The 15,167-nt window shown below is 43.5% G+C and overlaps 1 protein-coding gene across 1 annotated transcript; it reads left to right on the plus strand.

The window, feature by feature from the left end:
- Positions 1–3,475: 3,475 nt before the first annotated feature.
- On the plus strand, positions 3,476–13,349 carry sec23b (SEC23 homolog B, coat complex II component). Its single transcript, XM_080463235.1, has 19 exons — positions 3,476–3,616; positions 5,735–5,962; positions 6,198–6,255; positions 6,353–6,439; positions 6,819–7,055; positions 7,151–7,233; positions 7,338–7,482; positions 8,507–8,665; positions 8,764–8,879; positions 8,968–9,091; positions 9,182–9,262; positions 9,356–9,445; positions 9,640–9,746; positions 9,965–10,118; positions 10,294–10,371; positions 10,487–10,648; positions 10,761–10,847; positions 11,598–11,819; positions 12,103–13,349. The coding sequence occupies exons 2-19, from the start codon at positions 5,742–5,744 to the stop codon at positions 12,190–12,192; spliced, it is 2,301 nt and encodes a 766-aa protein (XP_080319361.1). The 5' UTR covers positions 3,476–3,616; positions 5,735–5,741; the 3' UTR covers positions 12,193–13,349.
- Positions 13,350–15,167: the final 1,818 nt, after the last annotated feature.

Consider the following 15,167-nt stretch of genomic DNA (forward strand, 5'->3'; position numbering starts at 1 on the left):
TCTCTCTCTCTCTCTCTCTCTCTCTCTCTCTCGCTCTCTCTCGCTCTCTCTCTCTCTTCCTCCCTCCCTCCAGGGGTTTGAGCCCTTACCCCCCAAAAATACAGCTTTGTTTCAGCGCCACCCAGTGGTCAAAACCATCCACAACACCCCACAGCCCACTCCCTCTCCATCGGGGACGAAGGTTTACTGACATGATTATTATTCCCACTCACATGATTTATTAAAGAGAGAAGATGATAAATAACTCCACGTGGCAATGTGTCGGTTTTTTTTACTCAATTACTGTATGCAATTATTTAATGTGGGGCTATAGAGTTTAAAATTACAAGTGTTTTGTGTACTAACATCTATCTATCTATCTATCTATCTATCTATCTATCTATCTATCTATCTATCTAGCCATCCATCCATCAGCAACAGAGGGGGTCATATGTGGCCCTTTGCTCTGCTTGACCCTCCCTCAGGGTGTCACTGAGAAATCCTGAATTGAATGAAAATTACTGTTATTAGTCACTGCTGCATGGTGGTTAGCACTCTAACTTCACCATCAAGGTCAGCCTTTCACAATCAGAATAGTTTTCTTGTCAGTATACAAAATATTATGAAAGTGTTCATGACTTGTCATCTTTTACTTCTTTAAATGCAAATATGAATAGACAAATATAAGCAGAAACATACGTACAGTAAAAAAACAAACAAAGTAGTTTCTGTGTGGAGTGGAGTTTTAGTTTTATTTCAGTTGCATTCATACAAAGCAGCAAACATGAACAATATTACAAACAATTAACCGTCCAACAACCGAAAAAGGAATCTGGAGAAGCCTCTACAATCCTGTACTATCAAAGGATTACAAACAAGTTGGGTCATTAGGGGCAGGTGGGGGCTGAGCCCCACCTGGTGTCATCAGAAAGGACTGCATGCAAAGTATGTTACCGATTCTTTAAGATTATCTGCAATATTTTCTTGTCTATGAAAAACACGTCCTCCTAAATTGCACATATTTACTGTGTGAGGACTGTACTCCCTGGTTATTGGTCTCCTCTTGCTGCTTCAGGTTGTGTTTTCTCCTGATTCACACCGATGGTACATTAGTAGGGCTGACCCCTCTCTCACCATGCAGTGTGTATTGCATGCAGTAAAGTTTAAGTGCGCATGCTCAGGCTGTAGCTCCAATCATTCAGATCACGTGATTTTGATACCTCGTGGGGCTTGAAGCCTGAACTAACAACGTAATATTGAAGATTTAGGCACTGCTTCACAGCACAGGACGGAGTCCTCACAAATACCAGCTTGTCAGCAGGAAGTGTTTACAAACAGTTAAGAATCAAAATGAATTTGGTTTATTATTTACTGGTGTATGAGTTTGAAACTCGGAAGACTTTCGAAATAGCTCATGCTTATGTTACATAAACATGCGAAGTTATATAAACTATGTGACTTTGCTGGTGGTCTAGTCTAGTGGTAGAATTCCCAATCATATAAACAACAAACGCAGGTTCAATAATCTAATTTGCCTTTTTATTTTTTATTTTTTGATCGCCTATTTGCAGTGCACAACCTTTTCACTGACGTTGGTGGCATAAAATGCAAAATCTTAATCCTGTGATGCATAATCATGAATCTGATTTGCTTTGTTTTCAGGACAAGTTGTTCTGTCTAGGTATGTATGATGCAGGAGTGTCACTAGTATGAGTAAATTGCAATATATCCATGAAGACAAAACAAAAACACAAAATGGATATCAGACCCAATTTATTCCCAAAAAATCCAGCATGGACAAACATTTTTGACAGCAGAATAAACGCTTTTTTTTTCCAAATCTTCTTTACAAGTTAGAGCAAAGAAATAAACTCCATCACATACACAGCAAACTATTTACACACATATTTACAAAGAAAAGTCTTTTTTTGGCAGGATTTACTGTCATCAAGTTCAGATGTGCCATGCCTCATCATCACACGCTTTGCACCTGCTGGACCTCCTGCTCTTGCTGCAGCAAGTGAAGGTCTACTGACGATATGAGGTCTGTTGCTTTCGTCAGTCTGCGGGGCAGCAGGCACAGGCAAGTGGCCTCTCTGTGGCTGGCGACTGTGACACCATGCAGCTCCTCCAGGAAAGTCCTGTGGGTCATGTGGGCTTCTCCTGTTTGTTGCCGCAAAGTGCCTTGTGAAGGAGGCAGATGTTTGTAGCAGAGATGTTCATGAGGTGATAGAATAATGCATCTCCTCCCTCCTCTCTTTCTCCTATCTCACCCTCTTCTCTCTCTCTCCAGCCTCTCCCTCATCTCTTTCTCCTGCAACTCCTTCTTCTCTCTCATGGTAACAGTTACCATGGCAACTGCATAAAAAATTTGGGGGGGGGGGGGATTTTGACACTAAATATAAACAGTAAACTTGGACTATAGTATTTTCATATAAGTCCATGCGTATTTCTTTCTTTGTAAAACTATTGAAAGGTCAGAAAGAGGCACATTCTTTGTTTCTTTGCAACAGATAAACCCAGTGTTTCCCAAATCTTCTTTATGATGCATAGGTTTTATATGGCGCTTTTGTTTTGGCATTTTCAGGGGATTTATTAGAAAACAGTTAGCAGAATCATTAACAAGCGTTGGAGTAACATATTCCCAAACGTTCCATATGTGCTGATGTGCTTTTTGTGTCTATGCTCCCAACGGTGCTGGACTAGTTATTTGCAGAAAAAATGGCATGATAAGAACAAGAACAAGAACAAGAACAAGAACAAGAACAAGAACAAGAACAAGAACAAGAACAAGAATAAGAACAATAATAAGAATAAGAATAAGAACAAGAATAATGAGGTGCTTTATTTTTGTGGGTTATTGACCGTTTACGTTCATAAAGTTGCATTACCACGGCTCTCATCCCTGATGACTGATTCCCTCTCTCTCTTATCAGCAGCTTTTTCAACCCTGATGACTGTGTCCCTTCTTCTTCTTCTTCTTCTTCTTCTTCTTCTTCTTCTTCTTCTTCTTCTTCTTCTTCTTCTTCTTCTTCTTCTTCTTCTTCTTCTTCTTCTTCTTCTTCTTCTTCACCTAGGTTCACGAAGCTGCACCACCTCCATCCTCTGGTTCCAGTTAGTCTATACTGTTCCCACCGCGTTATACTTTTCCCAATAGTCCCATTGCCTTTAGAAATCTATTTAAACATCTTCTGCCTCTTCCTCTTCCTTCCCACCTTACTATCTTCTTCACTCCTCCTCCTTCCATTCCTTCTCTCTTCAATCCCTCCATTATTTTCCTTCATTCACTCACATATTTCCTGCTGCTCACCAGTACATGCTCCACTCTTCCTGATTCTTCACATAGACTGCAAAACCCCTTTGACGGGCTGCGGCAGAGAAACGCATTGAACTACATTTCCCATCACACCTCTGGTACGTCGGTGCTGCGTAGGACACACGATGTGACGTCATGGATGAAGGAGCCAATAGGAAGCGTCCGAACTTGGAGTAACACGTCAGTGTAGTAAAGCGCAGAAGCCGGCTGAGCTCGAGCTGCCCTGACCGTGTCCTCCTCACCCCCAAATGCGCTGATTCCTCTCAAATAGAACATACTCTTCAACCCTACATTGGACCCGAGGCCCACCGGACAGAAAAAGTAAGAGCTCGACTTCATTCTGTTGGAAAACGGGCCGCTTGTTTCTCTGCTTCCATTCATTAAGCGACAGGAAGTGGGCTAATGCTACAGCCCGTTAGCTTCTCCGCTCCGCCGTACAGGGCGGTGTTAGCTCGGAGACGTTTCTCCTCACAGCAAAATAACGTCTCTTAGAACACAGTTGTGGCATCTAAAGCCTCCCAAACGATTATTTTACGGCTTACGCCTCAAACTCTTCGCCTCAAACCCGCACTTGATGATCTATGAATGCAGGATATTTGCCACCTGTCAGTTACGTGGCCATCCTTTTCGTGAGGTTCATCACGAAAAGGATGGAAATAGTCTAATATAGTAATACAACATTGCTTTAGTTTCTTTTCACTTTCATAATTCGAAAGCATATTGGAGCCCTGATTTATAGATTCTTAACTTTTATATGTTTTATTTGTTGTTTGCTTAAAAAAAACAAGTACAATGTCTGCTTGCGTTAGTTAAGGATCCATTATTTTGGAAGCACAGTCAGTATATATATATATATATATATATACACACAATAAAACAGTGTCACACAATCTTAAGAAATCGAGAAAACTTAGTGTGCAGTGATCCTTCATTATAGGTTCATTAAAGTGAGATAAAAATAAAGTTTTACGGTCTGTTCCACATGATTCCACTTTATTTGCAGCAGAAAGCTGAAATAAAGCGACCAAAAGAGTTGCATCAGCCTCTGGTATGACCAGACTGATGCATTTACTCGCGACTGCGATTTGTGTTGTGATTATTTGATATCTCAAGGTCAAATCGTCTTTTGGTAATGATGAGAGGCAAAACAACATGCTCTGCATAAATGGATGTAGGTATTACAAGAGTTGATCTGGCCAGAAAAAATAGGTCAAATTGGGTCAAAAGTTTGTCAAGCCATTAGTTTAAAAAGTTAACACCCCTCTGAGCATGAAACTTAACTGCTTGCAAATGTATCTAAAGAGTTTAGTTAATATATCAAAATTATGTTTTCATCATGAGTTAAATAAATCTGCAAATATTTATTGAAATAAGTTAATGTGCATGGAAAACTTGTAATCGCATTCCAAATAATGAGATTTACGAATGTGAAACTAAATATTGGGGTCTTGAAGGGCCCATATAGAGCAGTAGTTTAGTGTGTAAAATAATGTTAAATCAAACAATAGAGATATTGTGGATGTATCTCATGGCAGAACAACTTTTTTTTATCCTTTTTTTTTTTTTAGTAGTTTGAAAAATATATACTGGCATGTTCTTACATAAACAGTGTAAATAGAAAGGCAGAGAGGGAATTCAAACCTTTTTTTTTTTAATTCTGTATGGTATCTTGTAATTACTGTGATTAAATGTTTCTAAAGTCTGCTTATTTTAACCTGCGGTTAAAAATAGCATTACTATTTTATGTGTAGGTGCAAATGTGCTCAGGAATGAATCGTTCTGTATAAAAGTGTTTGGACTGTTGAAGTGGAAGTTGTGCTGCTCTGTGTTATCTGTGGACTTTAAACGTTTGATCTGACAGAACAAGTCACCATGTATTCCTGGAAGTTTTGGGATGCTACACTGAACCCATCTGTACCCAGTACATTCAGGGGTTATCGTGTACCTGTTATACACATTGCACTATTATCCCTTGTCCAACTTCGGTTTGGTATTGTTTTGTTAAATTCTTCTCAAGTTACGTTTCGGTTGACCTCAATTAGTAAAAAGGAGAGTCTTTAGTTACTACAACAGGATGCCAAATAAAGCTTTGCAAAGGGTGTTTCCATTCCTGTGTCGTCTGAAGGCAAACATGATGTGTAAAAATACCTCTGGGATACCTTCTGCTATGTATACCTCTGCACGAAAAACACGTTAGTCCAGTTTTCAGATGAAAGGTTTTTTTGCGTCATGCTGTCGCAGGTCTGTTTCTTATTTTGGCTCCAAAGAAAAGATCCTGTATATAAAGAGGAGGCGTTGGCCGCAGCCTTCAGAGCAGAGCTGATAGACAAAAGAGCAACACAACGAGGCAGAGTTCACAGCCAATTCTTATCCAGGACTCACAGCCTCACTGCGTGTTTATTTATTCTATTTATTTTATTTTATTTTCTTCTGCTGAAGCTCAGCGATGGCAACCTACCAGGAGTTCATCCAGCAGAACGAAGACAGGGATGGGGTGAGGTTCAGCTGGAACCTCTGGCCCTCCAGTCGCCTGGAAGCCACCAGATTGGTGGTGCCCGTCTCCTGCCTCTTCACGCCGCTCAAAGAGAGACCCGACCTGCCGCCGATCCAATACGAGCCGGTCATGTGCAGCCGGGCCAACTGCAAGGCAGTCCTCAACCCGCTGTGGTGAGTCCCTGGAACACCGTCATCTCTAAACTCTTCAATGTTTTCTAACCGAAGCATTTTGGTATGTTGTTCAAACGAGTGCAGCGGTTTGAATTTGAGTAGTAACACGTCAGCATTTCCAAGTAAGTTGTCATAATGTCGGGTGTGGTACACAACAGCTGCAAACACACCTGCTGTTCATTGTATCTACAGTCCCAATCCTTGTTATTAATTTTTTTTAATCCTTTGTTTACAGTCAGGTGGACTTCAGAGCAAAAATATGGGCATGCAACTTCTGCTTCCAGAGAAACCCAGTAAGTTAACTATGGTCCAACTACGAGAGATGAATGGGCGCCACTAAATGTCTCTAACTGGCTAACGCTGACCTGTGTCATCTGTCTCTTCCCGTAGTTTCCTCCCTCTTATGCTGGCATATCTGAGGTGAACCAGCCTGCTGAACTCATGCCACAATTCTCCACCATTGAATACATAGTGCAGGTAAATACTCTCTGCATGTCTGCGCTCTGCCCGAAGTGATCTTCTAAAAATATACTGTGCATCGGTGAATAGCAATGATTGCCAATACTGGATGAGTATTTTCTTTAGTGACAAGACGTGTAATCTGATATTTTAAGGCTGTAATAAGCATTATTAATTAATACTGTCGATGGCCTCACTGCTATTGTGGTTAATACTTAGAACTTCATCAATAAATCATGTGGTTTTTGAGTAATATGAGCCTGTGAGGGCCAGTTTGTCTCTCTTCAATTTCACAGATAAACTTAATGATGAAAATTACTTTACTCTGGGCATTAAAATGTGATGCAATGCTATCCCCCCCCCCCCCCCCCCCCCCCCACCTTGGCCCTTTTCACAGCGTGGACCTCCAGCCCCTCTCGTCTTCTTGTACGTGGTGGACACTTGTTTGGAAGAAGAGGACCTGCAGGCTCTCAAGGAGTCCCTGCAGATGTCCCTCAGTCTGCTGCCACCCAACGCCCTGGTGGGACTCATCACCTTCGGACGCATGGTGCAGGTTCACGAGCTCAGTTGTGAAGGAATCGCCAAGAGTTATGTGTTCAGGGGCACCAAGGACCTTTCCTCCAAACAGATCCAGGTTGGTTAAAATCCAATCCAAAGGATTGGTTAGATCGGGAAGATTAACATTGAAGTGTAAACTTTCTGTTTAACTTAATGCCTGTTTTGTTATAGGAGATGCTGGGGTTAACAAAGCCAGCAGCAGCAGGACAACAAGGTCGCCCCGCAGCCCCTCAGGATGCCACAGCCTCCTGCAGGTATGTAGGCGTGACGGCTGTTCCCACCTGTCAGACATAGTCACATTTCATAGTGTCAGCAGTGCTTTGTTTTTGTTCTTGGCAAACATTTGGTTCCTGTCCAGGTTCCTTCAGCCGGTCCACCGAGTGGATATGAACCTGACCGACCTGCTTGGAGAGCTTCAGCGAGACCCCTGGCCCGTCCCCCAAGGCAAACGGCCGCTGCGCTCCACTGGCGTTGCGTTGTCTGTTGCTGTTGGTCTTTTGGAGGTACGTCGTCATAATGTCGCAGCTTAACACTTTACCACTCGTGTTTCTGGACACTTAGGTGCTCACTTGTATATCATCCATAAAAATGTCTCAGATTACATTATCAGATACGCCCGCGCTTCATGGTAACATGAACTTTAGCCCGTTCTAGACAGTTGTGCCACATGTTCAGAAACACACACCGTCTGATATTTCTGTCGGAACAGTAGCTGAGCTCCGTACGTTCAAAGGCTGCCTCATGTTTGCCTTCTGTCTTTTCACTCCCCGCCATCATTATCCTCTCTCTTCTTCGGCTGCTAATCTGTGTGGTTATATAATCGATAGTGCAACAGATCAGTCCCCCTCTGTACTTTCTTTTCAGCCAGTGGGAGCTGGGGCCCAATTAGAATATAGTTTTACTCTTTCCCCAAGTCGCATGACTTGGTGAGATTGTGGTTTTGTTCAGTATGAGACAAATGCTAAGCATGTTTTTGGCACCAAGTGCCAGCTGTCGTTTATTTGCATGTTTCTAATTGACCTGGATGTTTGACCTGATTTTAACCTAGTCTCCTCTTATTAAAAAGCATTCCTCTTGTTATGAAAAGAACATGTAACCTTCATTGTTGTCGCTGCTCTCGGGTCCCGGTGTTCCATTTTCTCAGCTGTTCAGACACTTGGACTTTGAACACAGCTCATGTACCTGATCTCTGCAGCTCCAGACCAGTTGAACACTTATGCAAACTTGTGATACTTTTGTATACATCCACAGTTCAAGTATATTTCTGCTAGTTGTGGTTCAGAGTGAAAATCAACTCTGAGGTTAAGAAATCCTTTTATTCTCTAATTCAAACTGTTTTATTTTGTAACCATTTGGACAGCTTTGAGTAGAAGTCCATGACCACAGTCGGTGCTCAATGTTGTGAAAAGCAACACAAAAATTCACTTAATCAAAACGTGGGATTTGCGTGAGAAGAGCTCCCCTCCATTCATACAACTCAAGAGTAGCTTCAGGCACCAACTGGAATCCGCTTTGTCTCCTCATCAGGGTACGTTCCCCAACACGGGGGCTCGTGTGATGCTCTTCATCGGGGGGCCGCCCACACAGGGGCCCGGCATGGTGGTGGGAGACGAGTTGAAAACCCCCATTCGCTCCTGGCATGACATCCAGAAGGACAACGCTCGCCATTTGAAGAAAGCCACAAAGGTAATCGAATACAGGAGACCGATACACAAGTAAATGTATTTAGACAAACTAGAAAGTGTTTACTTATCTTTTTTTTTTATTTTTTTTTTTTACAACAGTACTATGAAGCCATGGCGAACCGCTCAGCGGTGAATGGTCACAGTATTGACATCTACGCCTGCGCCCTTGATCAAACCGGACTGCTGGAGATGAAATGTCTATCGAATCTCACCGGGTACGTAAATACTATTGATCTGTTTGAGGGTGTCCACTTGTATTTGTTGGTTCCACCTGTGTAATATTGAGCGTGTGCACTTGTTCAGGGGACACATCGTGATGGGGGACTCCTTCAACACCTCCTTGTTCAAGCAAACTTTCCAGAGAGTCTTCAGTAAGGATTACAACGGAGACTTTCGCATGGCCTTCGGCGGCGTCATGGAGGTCAAGGTAAAGACATGATGGAGTTTGAAGAGCGAATACTTCCTGTAAGTGTCTGCTTGAGCTGTTGGCCTGACGTCTGGTCTTCTTTCTTTGCAGACCTCGAGGGAGCTGAAGGTGTGCGGCACCATCGGACCGTGTGTTTCCCTCAGCTCCAAAGGCTCCTGCGTTTCAGAGAACGTGAGTCAGTTCCCCAGATACAAACGGAGAGATTCTTCTGTTTTACTCCGGCAATCCCAGAGCTGACGTCCCCATGTGGTGTGTTTTGTGTAGGAGATGGGAATCGGTGGCACAAGCCAGTGGAAAATCTGCGGCCTCAACCCTTCCACCACCCTGGGTATTTTCTTTGAAGTCGTCAACCAGGTGAGCTGGAGGCTCGGCACGCAGTGTGTGACGGCACCCTGAGACTGAATAACAGCTTTGTGTACCAAAGCTCCTCAAACAATCGCTTTTTGTGTGTTTTTCCTCGTCGTAAAAAGCAAATTAGCCCATGCGAGAGAAGAGTGACTGTTAGCTGCGATCTTACTGGTCCTTTTGTCTTCCTTTCCCCCGTGCAGCACAATGCACCAGTGCCTCAGGGCGGCCGAGGAGCGATCCAGTTTGTAACCCAGTACCAGCACTCCAACACACAGAGGCGGATACGGGTCACCACCATCGCTAGAAAGTAAGACTCGGCTTTTAATTTGGTTTCGGTTCAGTGAGTGTTTTTAATATCCTGCTGCACTGTGTGAGCCAGGTATGTGCTTCATAAACCTGTCCACGTTAAATTAATAATTAGGGTGTTTGCGCTACGGCAATTAAGTAGATTAGAATGTTCCGATCTCCCTCATTAACGCCACGCCCAGCCTCGCGTGTTTCTTATTGTTTCCTTTGATATTGCAGCTGGGCAGACGCACAGTCACAGATCCAGCACATCGAGACGTCATTCGACCAGGAGGCCGCCGCGGTGCTCATGGCTCGGCTGGGAGTGTTCAGGGCGGAGTCGGAGGAAGGGCCTGACGTGCTCCGCTGGCTGGACCGACAGCTCATCCGCCTGGTGAGTGACGCACGGAGCAGCCAACGCCTCTTAGTCATGGAAAGATGGCGTGCATAGTTGACATTGGCCTGTACGATCAACTCGTCACAGATTATCGTTCGTGTTCCTCCTGTTTGACGTGCTGAATCTCTGGTATGTTTAGTATTCGAATGATGTTTTGTTTTCTTTGTTCCAGTGCCAGAAGTTTGGCCAATTCAACAAAGACGATCCTACGTCCTTCAAACTGTCAGAGTCGCTGTCGCTGTACCCACAGGTAACCCTGATCAGATCTGTTGATAGTTGCCTCTCCTTCAGTATTTATGCCGGCAGACTCTGCTGAACTGAGATATTAAAGATATTAAACTTCCCGTTGTCTCCTTCACTTGCAGTTCATGTTCCACCTGCGGCGCTCACCGTTCCTGCAGGTGTTCAACAACAGTCCAGACGAGTCGTCTTACTACAGGCACCACTTCGTCAGGCAGGACCTGACCCAGTCTCTGATCATGGTCCAGCCCATCCTCTACTCATACTCCTTCCACGGACCACCAGAGGTCAGCCTCAGACCCTCGGCACTGCCGGGTCCCACTGGCTGCAGAGCAGCGGCTCTTTCTTCAGTCTTTCTTGATCTAAACGTGTCGTGTTTGCGTTTCTCGTCCTTCACAGCCGGTTCTCCTGGACAGCAGCAGCATCCTGCCAGATCGGATCCTTCTGATGGACACTTTCTTCCAGCTGGTTATCTACCATGGAGAGGTGAGGCTCAGACCCCTGATGGTCACCCGGGACGGAAAGATGCATCGCGAGACGGTTTAGAAACCATACAAACGTGTGACCAATTAAACCAGTGGAATTAAAAAAAAAATTTAATAAAATATGCATCGCGATGCAAACAGTGTAGGACAAAATCTAGTTTTGCCTTCAGTTTTTGAGCGGAGACGCTTTTCTTCCCTAATAAACGCTCGACGTCCTACGTTAGGCTCAGAGCGACAAGACGACAGCAAAGACAGAAGTCAGAAGCTACAAAACTGTTCCCACTGCTTTCCCCTCGAGCAGAAACCTTCAAACCCTTCCTCTCATAATGGTGAAAGGATTTTATTTCAACATATTGGGAACGTTCAGAACTGCTGCCTGAGATTGTAGACGTACCGATATTCCTTCAAAAAACATTTTTACCCTTCGATTACTTTTTCACAGATTATTGTACGTGAAGAAAAGTAATTGTGCTTTACAGTCGCTTACTGTACCAACCTCAGGAATAAAAAGTTTGAATTTGATAAAGTAATAAAAAGAAGACGAGAAAATAAATTGTTGGTTTCAACAGAAATGATAAAAAGATTTCAGTCACAATTTGTCTTAAATTATTTTGTTTAAAAAAGCTGTGAAGAAATCGTATCAAGACTCTCATTGAATGTTGCGTTCGGTCCTCTCTCGGAAAAATGTCCCGTCTCTACTAGTTTTCTTCGGATGCAGCGTTTCACCGGCCCCGTTCCTCTCTGCTTTCAGACCATTGCCCAGTGGAGAAAAGCGGGCTACCAGGAAATGGCCGAGTACGAGAACTTCAAGCAGCTGCTCCAGGCTCCTCTGGACGACGCCCAGGAGATCCTGCAGACGCGCTTCCCGATGCCGCGCTACATCGACACGGAGCACGGCGGCTCGCAGGCTCGCTTCCTGCTCTCCAAAGTCAACCCGTCGCAGACGCACAACAACCTGTACGCCTGGGGACAGGTACGAGACACCCTCAAATAGAGATTTCTAAGCTGCCGTGGGTGAAAAACAATCAGACGATTTAAAGTCAAACTGTCTGAATACACGGGATTAGCTCACCTCTGCTAAATGGGGAAGATTGAAAGCTGAAAATAACATTAATCTATTAATCTATAGCCGTCTGAGAACGAGATTAGAAGTTAACGTGCATTAAACGTTCCATCAGATCAGTTATGTCATAAAGGCATCTGCTTGTGAAACGAGTAAATGACTTAACCGCTGGTTTGTGGTCTCGGCCGCGCAGGAGACGGGAGCGCCGATCCTGACGGACGACGTCAGCCTGCAGGTCTTCATGGACCACCTGAAGAAACTGGCCGTCTCCAGCTCGGCGTAGACGCCTTGTCCTCCGCCACAGCGAGGAACTGCAGCGACGCCACGCTCCTCCCCCCGCTGCTCTCGGGATCCACTAACATTTCTGCACGCCGAGCGTCCGCTTGATTTTATTTTACTTCTCACTCATGTGACTTTTACCTGAAGAACCAAGGAAGAGGAGAAAAGCCACATTCCAACGGCGAGCGTCTCCACGCTCATTTGATAACGTAGTGATAAGAACTGGGTCCAACGTCACCAGAACCTGACTGTACACATGAGCAATATCGTCATGTCCTTTTCTGTTTTATATTTAATATGACGTCTGACACACACAATGATTTCATACATGATTTAATTTTTTTTATTTTTTTTTTTGTCCTTTAAAATCTTTCTCCTGCATCGGACTCCATTGAATGTGTTGTTTAATAGGCTGCTTATATCTGTTTGCTTTGTCCTTTTTATTTTATTGTTTTTTTTTTTTTTTTGTAAGATAATAATAAAATTGCTCTCTTTAATAAATTATAATGTTTAGTTAAGAACCTCCCGAGGATTATCCTGTTAAATGCTTTTCCAGGAACATTCCCTCTCTGAATAATGAGGATTTGACGTTCTGAGGAATGGAAGTGAATCACAACGGCTCAGCTGAGACGAGCTCCGTTTTCAATGACGAGCGTTTAGTTTATTTTTAACTTTCGTGAGGCACGTCGTCCTGGTTGTTGTTTTTTTTTGTCACCATCTGGTATTTTGCACCCGCCGACGGTCCGAGTGTCTTTGTAATCAAACTTTAATATACTGCGAGACGATAAGAGGATTCTTGGTGCAATCCATAGAACGAGCCATCTCCTGGACACCGGGATTTTTGTTGTTTTTTTCCTCCCCAAAGACACGATTTTAAAATTGAGTGTTTGTAGGTGTTGAATGCAGAGCATGTCCATCGGATGACGCAAACGTGGGCTTTAACCCGCAGAGGAGGGGAACTTCAGCTCTTATTAGATCTGCTGCACACGAGAACGTCTGATAACAACCAAGCGGCATCCTGCATGTTTCTAAGATGTTCTGTCGTCTGAAGAAAAAAAAAACCCTGTTTTAAATTAAAATGTACACTCGAGAGCATGCTCTTCTAAATACACTGGGGGGAAAAAAAATAAGCTATTTTCAAATAAAAGGAAGACGGTTGTATCTCGGGCTCCGTGTGCACTAATTCTCATCTCATTCATAATGCCAGTGACGGTTCGGTTTATCCTCAAAAAGGAAAAAAAACAAACATCCGCTGCAGCTTTTTTTTTTGTTTGTTTGTTTTGTTTTGAAGTCACAGGGGTTACGGGAGATGCTCAGTCCTGACAGCTGTTTGGTCGTGTGCGCAGCAGAAGGAGCGGCTTTACTCTAGTCCTGGTTACTTTAGTCCAAGTGAACGACGACGTGCGTGTCGCGGGGAGCGGCACAGCAGCGACCACAGGAGGTGACATGTCCTCGGTCCACGCTCTTCCTGCACAATTGTCTTTTTCTTCCCCCCCCCCCTCCCTCATTCATCACCACTGTACACAGAGCTCACACGCCACACAATTCCAATCAACCCCGCTCACACACCATCTCCCGTCGCTAAGCTGATTTCGCCGGACCCAGACAGTATGATTTCGAGGATCAGTGAACGGCAGATTATGAAGACTAATCCTCCGGGGCCTATCTGTTTTAGAGGCAAATTCTACTCTTAGCAGCTTTTGTGCGGAAGTTGCCACCGAAATCCAAATGAAGTCTGTGTCTATCAGGAGCTTAGGCCCTCCACTACGTTTGCACTCTCAAGCCACATATGCTCCAAAGGTATCCAAGGCCAACTGCAAAAGATGCACTGCAAACAGCTTTTAATCTCTTCGGACATGGATACTTCTGCACAATACCACAAGCTCCTTTTTTTTTTTTTTTAAGTCCGTGCATTTTTTTTTGCAGTTGCGTGATGTTCCAGTATACAGGCTGTCCTGTAAATGGACTGATCCCATAAAGGAGAGAGAGCGATTGATTTTAATCTGCAGCATCATGCATGTTCAGAGGCGTTCGGAGGGACAAAAGAACATTAAAATGTCCGGTTGTTTTTTCTCTCTCTGTGTGTGAGATGGTGCATGATGCTCATGTCCATGTGATTCCCAGGCTTAGGCAAATCTGTGAGGAAACGTGTCGTCTTATTATCTCCCATCAAATCCTAACGGATCAGTTCTAGTCCAGCAGCCAGAAATCCATTCTGGCCCGTGTCCCGATCACTTACGTAAGGATTCTATAGAGAAAATGTCATAGCGGGTTTATATAAGTACGAATAATATAACGCCGCATTTGGGTCAATGAAAAATAAGATTTTTTTTTTTTTTTTTTTCCTTCTTTAGATTAGTGAGCTTATAGGAGCGTTTGTGATGTTCTTGTTTTTCTTGGAAACTGTAAAGCTTCGCAAACTTTGGTAAAGCAAATACTAGTAACTGAACTCGGGATCATTCATCCAACGTAAACACAGACAGTGTGCGCGCGCACACACACACACACTTCCTCAACTACGATTAACCTTAACGTGCACGTTCTTCCAAAGAACCATGACGTTCAATATGTTGGTTTTCTTGAACAAATTCTACATTTGTCCCTAATTTCTTATATATAATAGATTATATTTTTGGGGGGTTTAGACTCAGAAAATCATAAACTAAAAGAAATAGACCTTTGCTAGATTAATGCAAAAATTTTTTTTAAAAATACATCGCATTGATCGAGAAATCTAATTTTAGACCAACTGCCAAGCAGTTTATGAGACCAATATTGTTAACCTCACAATAGCAGAGCTTTGAGAGAATCTGGATGATTCAGGATTTAAATGAAGAAAACGATTGAGTTTATGTTTGTTTGCTTGTTCGTACCCAATCTCAGTTGTTTACCTACTGATTTGTTGTTATTTTTCATTTTGGATGTATGGAAATTGACTCTGCAGCTCTGAGCTTTGTTCCCTCCTGAATGTATCAATCA

The sequence above is a fragment of the Lipophrys pholis genome (assembly GCF_963383615.2).
Source record: "Lipophrys pholis genome assembly, chromosome: 5".
In the NCBI taxonomy this organism is placed as follows: domain Eukaryota; kingdom Metazoa; phylum Chordata; class Actinopteri; order Blenniiformes; family Blenniidae; genus Lipophrys; species Lipophrys pholis.